General features: G+C 39.5%; 1 protein-coding gene across 4 annotated transcripts in view; it reads left to right on the plus strand.

The window, feature by feature from the left end:
- The window catches only part of LOC105484236 (MKI67 FHA domain-interacting nucleolar phosphoprotein-like), a 98145-nt gene that overhangs the window by 3800 nt on the left and 81985 nt on the right, over positions 1 to 12360 (plus strand). For 3 of the 4 annotated variants that reach the window (XR_011609415.1, XR_011609416.1, XM_071072274.1), the window contains 2 exons: positions 299 to 425; positions 5440 to 5527. Coding sequence is in view for 1 of the 4 variants with exons in the window: in XM_071072274.1 (XP_070928375.1) it covers positions 412 to 425; positions 5440 to 5527 (102 nt within the window). In the remaining 3 variants the exon portion in view is untranslated. Of the gene's footprint in view, positions 1 to 298; positions 426 to 5439; positions 5528 to 6095; positions 7885 to 12360 lie in introns of those variants that run through there. The other variant, XR_988826.2, reaches the window with a different exon arrangement.

A 12360-nucleotide genomic window follows, 5' to 3' on the forward strand; every position in this document is an offset into this window, starting at 1 on the left:
AAACCCAAAAACCAAACCAAATAAAAAAACCCTGAAAGTTGAACTTGGTCCCCAGGATGGAAACAGACTACCTGAAGAGGTGCTTTGGAAATTGCCCGCCCAGGCACTGGCACTTGACATGCAGGGAGTATATTCTTCCACGTACAATTACATATGTGCATTCATATGATTAAGTACAGTAGTAGTAGATTATTACATGTTGAAGAGCACTAACACACCACGTACATAATAGAACTGTATTTAATATTTATTTTTGGTAGTGATATGGCACATGAAAATAATTTGTTTTCTCATGTAGAAAACGCAGTGAATGGCTTAAATAGAATTTCAGCTTTGGGAGCTCACGAGTGAGAGGCTTCTTCCTTGATTACCCTGGGAAGGAAGAAATCTTCATTTTTGGTTTGCAAGACCATGAAAACAAGACAGTAAGTACAACAAATGAAATACTTTACACTCAAGGAAACATGTTTTATAAAACAGAGAAGATATAGAAAAGAACTATAAGTAACATATTCAAGGAGACATTAAACGATATTTTATTAATTTTTTTTTTTTTTTTTTTTTTGAGACGGAGTCTCGCTCTGTCGCCCAGGCTGGAGCGAAGTGGCCGGATCTCAGCTCACTGCAAGCTCCGCCTCCCGGGTTTACGCCATTCTCCTGCCTCAGCCTCCCGAGTAGCTGGGACTACAGGCGCCCACCACCTCGCCCGGCTAGTTTTTTGTATTTTTTTCGTAGAGACGGGGTTTCACCATGTTAGCCAGGATGGTCTCGATCTCCTGACCTCGTGATCCCCCCGTCTCGGCCTCCCAAAGTGCTGGGATTACAGGCTTGAGCCACCGCGCCCGGCCTATTTTATTAATTTTAAAAGCCATAGATTATAAAAATAAAAATTTGCCCTATGAAAATAGAAAGAAAACCTTTAAGATAATAAGTGAAGAACAGAATGGATAATGCCAGAAAAATTGTTGACCTGAGAGACCTAAGTAATTCTCCTAAAATACAGTAAAATGGGAATAATGACAAAGAGTATAAAACAGAAATGGAGGATACACATACAGAAATTTCAATATGCAGCCGGGCACGGTGGCTCAAGCCTGTAATCCCAGCACTTTGGGAGGCTGAGACGGGCGGATCACAAGGTCAGGAGATCGAGACCATCCTGGCTAACACGGTGAAACCCCGTCTCTACTAAAAAATACAAAAAACTAGCCGGGCGAGGTGGCGGGCGCCTGTGGTCCCAGCTACTCCGGAGGCTGAGGCAGGAGAATGGCGTAAACCCGGGAGGCGGAGCTTGCAGTGAGCTGAGATCCGGTCACTGCACTCTAGCCTGGGCGACAGAGCCAGACTCAGTCTCAAAAAAAAAAAAAAAAAAAAAAAAAAAGAAATTTCAATATGCATCCAAGTTATAGAAATATATTAAATGGAGTAGAGGACAATCAATAAAAATTATTAACTAAAACAGATGAGACATTTTCAGGATTTAGCTAAAACATAAATCCTCATCTAAATTTCAGAGTGGAAAAACACATAATTCTCAAAGGAAATGCAATTATACTGACTTCCAATTTCTCATCACCAACACTAGGAAGAAGAAATTTAAAAGAAAAATCTTTGTCACTTTGGGTAAGCAGGGAGTTCTTGGACATAAGACCAACACCAAAGGATAAACTGATAAGGTAGATATTATGAAAATTAAAAACTTTACTTCTTCAGAAGACCCTTAAAAGATTGAAAGGCAAGCCATAGTCTGGAAGAAAATAATTGCACATCATATATTTGATAATGTTTGTATCTAGAATACATAAAGAACTCTCATAACTCAAAAAGAGTAAATAATAGGCAAAAAGATTTTAAGAGACACTTCCCCAAGGAAGATACTCAGAAAATAAGCACCTGTTTAAAAACTAAAAAAAAAAAAAAAAAAAAAAGAAAATAAGCACCTGAAATTAACATCACTAGTCATTAGAGAAATGCAAATTAAAACCACAACCAAATACCAATACCCAATGATTAGAATAGCTAAAATAAAAAGACTTTACAATACCACATACTGGCAAGGAGGAGGAGTACCTAAAAATTTCTTATTGTTTAAATGCAAAATGGTACCATGGGGGTTGGAGCCTACGAGTCTAATGAGGTTTTACTTTAATAAAAGTGTTTAATTTTCATTTATTTAATGTGAGATAAAGTTTTACAATCCTTATTTTTCAGGAATTAAGTATGATATACTTGCTTAAGACTTCGAGGGTTCTCGTTCTGGCTAACCTAAATTCCTAATCCAATGCTAAAAATATTCGTGCAAGGGGGAAAGGAAAGGTTGATAATATCCTAAGTGGAGATAGAAAGGCTATTTTTTTTTTTTTTTTTTTGAGACGGAGTCTTGCTCTGTCACCCAGGCTGGAGTGCAGTGGCCGGATCTCAGCTCACTGCAAGCTCCTCCTCTCGGGTTCACGCCATTCTCCTACCTCAGCCTCCCAAGTAGCTGGGACTACAGGCACCCGCCACTTCGCCCGGCTAGTTTTTTGTATTTTTTAGTAGAGACGGGGTTTCACCGTATTAGCCAGGATGGTCTCGATCTCCTGACCTCATGATCCGCCCGTCTCGGCCTCCCAAAGTGCTGGGATTACAGGCTTGAGCCACCACGCCCGGCAGAAAGGCTATTTTATTTGTATTCTTGACCTGGCATTTTGTTTTTATGTTGTTGGTGGTTGGCAATATTTTAAGTGATGTGGAATAAATCAGTCATACATAAAAATATAAACTAAGTAATGCTATGATAGCTACAAATGTTGGTGTAATAAACTATTGTTCTTTGACATTAATAATAATTCATTTAGGTAAAAATCCGGTGAGTGATGGTAGACTTCCTAAGGAAAATAAGATAACTGAAATTGTGGTTGCTTACAGTGATAATTTGTTTCATGTGTGTGATGATGATAATGCTGTGGTACATATATTTAGTAATAACTGCCTTCTACTGGGAGAACAGCTTAAATTTCTCATTTGCTTTATACCCTGCTGCTCATTTGAAATTTTCCTTGGTTCACAGATATTTTAAGTAGCAAACACAGCTCTGAGTGCAGAAAATGAAAGAGTTATTGCCTTGAATTATACTTTTGATGGTGTGAAGAGTAGCTTTTTTCCCCCATCATACTTGTGACCTCTGTGGTTCCTGTGATTTTTTTTTCCTTTTTATGAACTAGAAATACATGATCAGAACAATCTATGGCTGGGCACGCCTGTAATCCCAGCACTCTGGGAGGCTGAGGTGGATGGATCACCTGAGGTCAGGAGTTCGACACCAGCCTGGCCAACATGGCAAAACCCTGTCTCTGCTAAAAATACAAAAAGATTAGCCAGGTCTGGTGGTGTGCGCCTGTACTCCCAGCCACTTAGGAGGCTGAGGGAAGAGAATTGCTTGAACCTGGGAGGCGGAGGTTGCAGTGAGCCGAGATCACGCCATTGCACTCCGACCTGGATGACAAGAGTGAAACTCCATCTCAAAAGAAAAAAAAAAAAAAAAGAACAATTTATTATTGAAATACTGAGTCAGCACCTCCAGCCCTCCCTACCAAGATGGCTTTGTGGCAGGCCAGGTCTCACTAATACAGGCCTCCATAACAACTGTTTCACAGTGGTTAACGATTAAAAGCCAGTGCTCTTATACAAAGGTTGGAATGTAACAAAAGCCCAGCAAGAGTTTTGCCTAGGCCTTTCCTGAACTTTAAAGCATGATTAAACACGTTTATTGGAAGTCTGAAGGAACTCCCCAAACCTCTGTGATTTAGCAGGAGACAAGATAAGGGTAAGTACCCCAGCACCTAGACTCATTTCGACTAAGCAAATTTACTAAGGCTCCAGAGGAAGGTCGTCAGGACTCAGACCTTAGTTACAGATTAAAAGAAGTGAATCACTGGCTGGGCGCGGTGGCTCACGCCTGTAATCCCAGCACTTTGGGAGGCCGAGGCGGGCGGATCACAAGGTCAGGAGATCGAGACCACGGTGAAACCCCGTCTCTACTAAAAATACAAAAATTAGCCGGGCACGGTGGCGGGCGCCTGTAGTCCCAGCTACTTAGGAGGCTGAGGCAGGAGAATGGCATGAATCCGGGAGGCGGAGCTTGCAGTGAGCCGAGATCGCGCCACTGCACTCCAGCCTGGGCGACAGAGCGAGACTCCGTCTCAAAAAAAAAAAAAAAAAAAAAAAAAAAGAAGTGAATCACTTATGTCTTTAGATGAATGCACACTTACACATAGACATACAGCTTAGAAGGTATATGAGCTCTGGAAAACTTTGTAATTTTGAGTTGGTCTGGTGATAATTTCTGGGCCTTTTCCCTGTAACCGGTTACAGAGATAAAAACTCTCTTCCTCCCCAGTAAGTCAGCATCTTGTTATTGGGCCATGAGAAATAGCAGCCCGACCCTCAGTTTGGTCCAGGTACTCAGTTTGGTCTCTGTTGTGCCTGGATCACAGTTCAAATTCTTCTTGTATCACCTTTTGTTCTCTCATCATTCCCCAGCTCTGCTTCCTTTCAAAGTTATTAATTCCTAATAAATGTTTTGCCACCGCCACTTTGTTTTAGCATCTGCTTCTGAAAAATCCAATCTGCAACACTCCTCTTCAGATGGGTTGAAGCCCAAGGAACAAGCCATGCTCCCAGGGAGCAGGGTTCTCCCTCTAGCCCTGGGGTCACAGTTACTTTACAATTCACTATGCTTCATCCAAATAAACTCTCATTAACACAGAGAAATGGCAATCTTGCATCAACTATCTCTGTAAGGATTCCACAGAGCCTGAAGCCTTACATTTTCTACCAAGGCCATGTAAGGATTTTAGCTGCTGCTCAACTTCAGAAAGGGAAATGCCTTGAAAGTAAAATTGAAGGCGGGGGTAGGATCCATTCAGATAGTAAAATATTTCTCACATTCTAGGTTACTTAAAACTATTTTTCTGGTTTCTTCAGTAGAATTTTTAGTACTCTTTAAAGTTATTTTTGAACTTTGAATGCATATAAAAAACCATACAATTATATTGTTTTCTTCTACACCTTTCATAGATTGAACACACTCATGTAATTGTCATCCAGGTCAAGAAAAAAACATTACTGACATCCCCAATCCCATTTGTACATTCTTTCAGTTACCATCCTCCATCACATAACCAATAGGTAAACATCTAACAATATAGTTTCCAGTGTCCTTTGGAACTCCATATAAATAGAATCATAAAGGGTATAATCCTCTGTTGATTTTTTATTTTATATATTGTTCGTGAGATCCATGTACAATATCATTGGCTATGGTTGTGGTTTCTTCATTCTTGTTACTGTATAGCACTCCATTGTGTGAATAGACTACAGTTTATGTATTCATCTTACTGCTGGTGTTTTCTAGTTTGGCGCTATTATGAATAAAGCTGTTGTGGTTATTTTGTACAGGTCTTTTGATGTATTGTGTCTGGAGCTGGTTCCTTCTGGTGGGTTCGTGGTCTCGCTGACTTCAAGAATGAAGCCTCTGACCTTCATGGTGAGTGTTACAGCTCTTAAAGGTGGCATGGACCCAAAGAGTGAGCAGCAGCAAGATTTATTGTGAAGAGCGAAAGAACAAAGTTTCCACAGCGTCGAAGGGGACCGGAGCGGGTTGCCACTGCTGGCTGGGGTGGCCAGCTTTTATTCCTTTATTTGTCCCCACCCATGTCCTGCTGATTGGTCCATTTTACAAACCGCTGGCTCGCTACAGACTGCTGATTGGCACATTTTACAATCCTCTTGTAAGACAGAAAATTTCTCCAAGTCCCTACTCCACCCAGGATGTCCAGCTGGCTTCACCTCTCAGTATTAGTTATACTCCCTCAAGCCTGAGAGATGTATTTGCTCCACATCCTTACCAACACTTGGAATTTTCAGGTATTTTTCATTTTAGCCATTATGGTGGGATGTAGTTGTATCACATTTGAGTTTTCTTTGGTGATTAATTAAATTGAGCAATTTTCAAATGCTCTTTGGTTATTGGAAAATCTCTTTTTGTGACGCATCTGTTCAAGTATCTTGCTAATTTCTTTCTAAGTTGTTTTATCTTTTTTTATTACCTGTAGGAATCGTTTATATATTCTGGATATAAGCCCTTCATAGACATCTGAACTGCAAAACTTCTCCCTTTACGAGAGATACCTTTAAAACTTTTTTAGTAGTGCTTTTTAATGAACAGAAATTCTTAATGTAGACTGGGCACGGTGGCTCATTCCTGTAATTCCAGCACTTTGGGAGGCCAAGGTGGGTGGATCACCTGAGGTCAGGAGTTTAAAACCAGCCTTGCCAACGTGGTGAAACCCTGTCTCTACTAAAAATACTAAAGTTAGCTGGGCGTAGGGGCAGATGCCTGTAATCCCAGCTACTCGGGAGGCTGAGGCAGGAGAATCACTTGAACCCCGGGAGTGGGGAGCGGAGGTTGCAGTGAGCCAAGATTGTGCCTTTGCACTCCAGCCTGGACTCCATCTCAAAATAAATAAATGAGTAAAAGAAATTCTTAATGTTAATATTGTTGGAACTTGTGTTTATTTCCTGTGGTATATGTATACTAGTTAAGAAAACTACTTACTCCAATGTCATGAAGATGTTCTATGTTTTCTTCTGAAAAGTTTATTGCTTTATCTCTTTATGTACTTTATATTAAAGTATACTACAGTGTATTAGTTCTGCAAATGTTGACAAAGGGATATAGTCATGTAATCACCGCCATAATTAATATACAGAAAAGTTAAATTACAACAAAAAATTTCCCTCTGTCCCTTTGTGATTAACTTCTCCTTTGCCAAACCCTATGCTTTCTATTCCTATAGTTTTGTCTTTTCCAGAATGTCATTCATTGAATTCATGCAGTATGGAAACTTTTGTGTCTTGCTTCATTCACTTAGCACAATGCATTTGCGATTCATCCCTGTTGTAGCATGTATAGGTAGTTCTTCCTTTTTATTGCTGAACAGTGTTTCATTGTTTGGATGTTCTGCAACTTGTTAATCCATTAACTAGTTGAGAGACATTTGGGTTCTTCTGGTTTGGGTAGTTACATATAAGGTCACTATAAACAATCATGTACAGGTTTTTGTGTAAACATTTCATTTTGGTAATATGTAGGAGTAGGGTCTCTAAGTTATGTGGTACATTTATGTTTACTTTTATAAGAAACCACCAAATTGTTTTCCAAACGTTGGTACCATTTTGCATTTAAACAATAAGAAATTTTAGTTACTCCTCCTTCTTGCCAATGTGTGGTATTGTAAAGTCTTTTTATTTTAGCTATTCTAATCTTTGTGTATTGGTATTTGGTTGTGGTTTTAACTTGCATTTCTCTAATGACTAATGGTGTTAATTTCAGGTGCTTATTTTCCATCTGAATATCTTCCCTGGGGAAGTGTCTGTTCAAACTTTTCTGCCTATTGTTTACTCTTTAAAATTGAGTTATGAGAGTTCTTTATGTATTCTAGATACAAACTTATTATTAAATATATGATGTGCAATTATTTTCTCCCAGCCTATGGCTTGACTTTTCAATCTTGTATAAGCCATATCAGGCTTATACAGTGAATCTTAGGGAACCAATAGATATTGTGTTTTGGACTATTCCTATGTAACTGAATAATTCTTTTTTCCTGAATATGTTACAACATGTGAAACTCTTCTAAATCTGAGTAAAATAAGAATATAGACTTCTGTAAGAGAAAAAATCAGAAAAAACTTTGATATAAAATTGAGTCTCCTCTTTTTGTGGGATCAAACATAGTAGTATTAAGGTATGTTTGTGAATAGCACAGGTATAGTAATACCAGGGCTAAAACTAGAAGAGAAAGTAGTAAGAGCACAGCTGTAATTAATACAGGTCAAATAAATATCAATTTTTGATGTTGGATATAGTTTGTGGTTGAATATTAATAATTGTTATAATAACATTAGTAGCATCTAACATTGATGAAATACTTGCTAAATGTAATGAGAAAATGGTTTGATCTATAGAGGCTCCTGCCTAGGCTAAATTTCCAGCTAAAAGTGCTGTTTTAAAGCTTTAAAATGATTTCACGTCTATAGTTTGCTATGTGAGTGACTATGGAATATATGGAGTATATTTTGATGTGATAAGAAAATTTATTGTAATTTCCCTTCCCTGCAAGAGTGTTATGTCACACCTCATCAGACCACATATGTGAGTAATTGACCTTAACTACTAGACTCCAAAATACATATAAACCTGAGATTTTGAGAGACACTTTGACAGCTCAGACTGTGGCAAAGCCCCAGACAGGTGGGTAGACTGGTCACCCTGTTTACCAGCAGCTTAGACTATTGCAGGAGGAGGAATGATAGGGGCAGAAATCAGAAACCTATTATGTATTCCTGGGAATACTTTTTCTGGGGCCCCAATTATTAATGGAATTAATAAATTACTGAAACCATTGATTATAATAGGTAAAACCAAAAAAATTATTGCAAATGTATAGGCAGCAATGGTAACGTGACAGATTTGATCATCTCCTAACACGTAGCTCCTGGTGGACCAAATTCAGTAGGGATACGTCCTGCACATGTACCCTAGAACTTCAAATAACAATACAAATTTTAAAAAGCCCACAAGCTACAAAAACAAAAAAACAAACAAAGAAGATGGAGGGCAGTCCCCACTATTCTGGCTTAGGCACCAAATTATAATGTGTCAGTGTTTTTGTGGTTTGTTGAGAATAATCAACAATTAACGAACATAGGGAGAAGCAAGGTAAAAATGGCTGAGTGAGCATTAGTCTGTAAATCTGAAGACAGAGATGGGTGGGCAAATGAGAGGAACTGGTTAAGTTGATCTCTAAGAGTTAAACTGATAAATTCTACATACAGTAGGGTGAGGTCAGATCTTTCTGGGTTTTTTTTTTTTTTTTTTTTTTTGAGATGGAGTTTCGCTCTGTTGCCTGGGCTGGAGTGCAGTGGCTCCATCTCGGCTCACTGCAACCTCTGACTCCCAGGTTCAAGCAATTCTCCTGCCTCAGCCTCCTGAGTAGCTGGAACTACAGGTGTGCACCACCACGCCTGGTTAATTTTTGTATTTTTAGTAGAGATGGGGTTTCACCATGTTGGCCAGGATGGTCTCAATCTCTTGACCTCATGATCTGTCCTCCTCTGCCTCCCAAAGTGCTGGGATTACATGCATGAGCCACTGTGCTCGGCCCTCTGATTAGTTTCAAAGATTTCTTGATTTTTGCCTTAATTTTATTGTTTACCCAGAAATTGTTCTGGAGCTAGTTGTTTAATTTCCATTGAATTGTATGGTTTTGAGTAATTTTGTTAGCATTGATTCTATTTTTGTTGCACTGTGGTTTGAGAGTGTGGTTGGTATGATTTTTAGTTTTTTTTGGTATTTGCTGAGGGTGTTTTGTGTCCAATTGTGTGGTCAATTTTAGAATTTTAAATTTTAGAATGTGTCACATGCACAGACAAGAAGAACGTATATTCTGTTGTTTTTGGGTGGGGAATTCTGTAGATATCTATCAGGGCCATTTTGTCAAGTGTTGAGTTAAGGTCCAAAATGTCTTTGTTATTCTTCTGCCTCAATGATCTGTCTAATACTGTTAGTGGGGTGTTACATTCTACCACTATCATTGTGTGGTTATCTAAATCTTTTCATAGGTCTCTAAGAACTTGCTTTATTAATCTGGGTGGTCCTGTGTTGGGTGTGTATGTATTTAATAGGTCTTCTTGTTGAATTGAGACCTTTACCATTATTTAATTCTCTTCTGTGTCTTTTCAGATCATTGTTAGTTTAAAGTCTGTTTTGTGTGAAATTAGAATAGCAACTCCTATTTTCCATTTTCCATTTGCTTAATAGATTTTTCTCTATCCCTTTACTCTGGGCCTATAGGTGTCATTGCATGTGACATGGGTCTCTTGAAGAGAGCATACAATTGGGTTTTGCCTCTTTATCTAACTTGCCACTCTGTGCCTTTAAATTGGGGCATTTAGCCTGTTTACATTCAAGGTTAGCTCTCATATGTGTGGATTTGATCCTGTCATCATGTTGTTAGCTGGTAATGATGCAGGCTTGTTTGTGTGCCTGCTTTATAGTGTCACTGGTATACGTGCTTAAATTTTGGAGTTTTTTTGGGGGTACTGGCTGGTAACAGTCTTTCCTTTCCATATTTAGCACTTTCTTGGGAAACCGTTGTAAGGCAGGTCTGGTGGTAACAGTTTCTGTTAGCATTTGCTTGTCTGAAAAGGATCCTATTGCTCCTTTGTTTGTAAAACTTTGGCTGAATATGAAATTCTTGGTTAAATTTTTTTTCTTTAAAAATGCTGAATATAGGCTCTAATCTCTTCTAGCTTGTAGGATTTCTGTTGAAATGTCTGCTATTTGCCTGATGGGGTTCTCTTTGTAGGTGAAATGTCCCTTCTCTCTAGCTGCCTTTAACGTTTTTCTTTCATTTTGTCCTTGGAAAATCTGATGACTATGTGTCTTGGGAATGGTTTTCTTGTGTAGTATTTTGCATGGCTTCCCTGTCCCTGCACTTCCTGAATTTGAATGTTGGCCTTTCTAGTGAGTTGGCAAAAATTTTCATGGACAATATCCTGAAATATGTTTTTCAAGTTGCTTAGTTTCTCTTTCTGTCTCTCAGGCACACCAATGAGTCATACACTGGGTCTCTTTACATAAGCCTGTATTTCTCAGAGGTTTTTGTTCATTCTTCTTTATTGTTTTTCTTTATTTTTCTCTGACTTATTTCAGAGAGCCAGTCTTCAAGCTCTGAAATTATTTTTTTAACTTTGTCAATTCTGCTGTTGATACTTGTGATTACATCATGAAATATTTGTGGAGTATTTTTCAGCTCTCTCAGATAATTTTAGTTCTTTTTTTCAATGGCCATTTCATCTATTTTCTCCTATATTGCTCTGTAATCCTTAGATTTCTTGGATTGGATTTATACTTTCTCATGTATATTAATAATCTTCATTTTTATCCATATTTTGAATTCTATGTCTGTCACTTCAGCCATCTTAGTCTGGTTAGGAACCATTGCTGTGAAACTAGTGTGGTCATTCGGAAGTAAGAAGACACTCTGGTTTTTTGAGTTGCCATAGTTCTTGCACTGGTTCTTTCTCATCTTTGTTGCCTGATGTTCCTTCAAACTTTGAAGTTGCTAACTTTTGGGTAGGTTTTTTTTTCTTTTATTCTTTTTATGTCCTTGGGGATTTGATTGTGATATAAGGTGGGTTCAGGCAACTGGCTTTGTTTCTGGAAGATTTTAGGGGTCCAAGGCTCAGCTCAGGACTTCTGGACTGGACTGTGGTGCTCTAACTCTGAGCAGCTGGTATCAACCCCTTGCTTGCTTTTGTAGCTCCCGAATGTTAGAAGCCTGCTATATTGGAGGGACCAATTTGTTCCTGGACCACTGGTCACAACACTGTGATGGATGGTACCAGCTACAGCACTTTGTAGCATGGTAGCAGTGGGATTCATCCTCACTTGCATATGCCAGCAACAGCAGCAGTGCAGTAGGCTGCATGCTCATCAGCTGTAGTAGGGTGCTGGTGGGTGCAGATATGCCAGTCACTGTACAGGCAGTCACAGCTTTGGTGGTGGCTGTATGGCATGGGGGGTAGGGGACCCCACTGGTGCCCACGCACACATTTGCACTGGCAGTAGTGTTGGCAGAGCACTGGTTGGCATGGGCTTGTGTACATCCTCTGTATGCACATTAACATGGGCAGCATCTGCCACTGAGTTGGGGACAGGTCTGCTGGTCTCCCTCGGTAGTTTTCTGCCAGTGGCAGTGTTGGCATGGGGGAATGGTGCTGGTGGGTGCAAGTCTGGTGGTTTCTGTGCCTGTGAATGCTGTTTTCCAATGGTAACAGCGGCACAGCAGGGTGTTGAAGGTGTGCAGTGTACTCATGCTGGCAGCTGTGGCATGTCAGGGTGCATGCCCACATAGGAACTGACAGGGAAGTGGAGGCAAGTTCTGCCCACAAGCACATGCGCCAGCAAAGCAATGTACTACACTTTCTTTATTTAATCTGTCGTTGACTACCATTGATGAGCACCTGAGTTGATTCTTTGTCTTTACTACTGTGAATAGCACAGGGATGAATATACCAGCGCATGTGTCTTTTTGGTAAAATTATATATATATATATATATATATATATATATATATATATATATATATTTTTTTTTTTTTTTTTTTGAGGTGGAGTCTCACTCTGTCATCCAGGCTGGAGTGCAGTGGCGCAATCTCAGCTCACTGCAAGCTCCGCCTCCCAGGTTCACGCCATTCTCCTGCCTCAGCCTCCTGCATAGCTGGGACTACAGGCACCCGTCACCATGCCCAG

The sequence above is a fragment of the Macaca nemestrina genome, chromosome 10 (genome assembly GCF_043159975.1).
Source record: "Macaca nemestrina isolate mMacNem1 chromosome 10, mMacNem.hap1, whole genome shotgun sequence".
In the NCBI taxonomy this organism is placed as follows: Eukaryota; Metazoa; Chordata; class Mammalia; order Primates; family Cercopithecidae; genus Macaca; species Macaca nemestrina.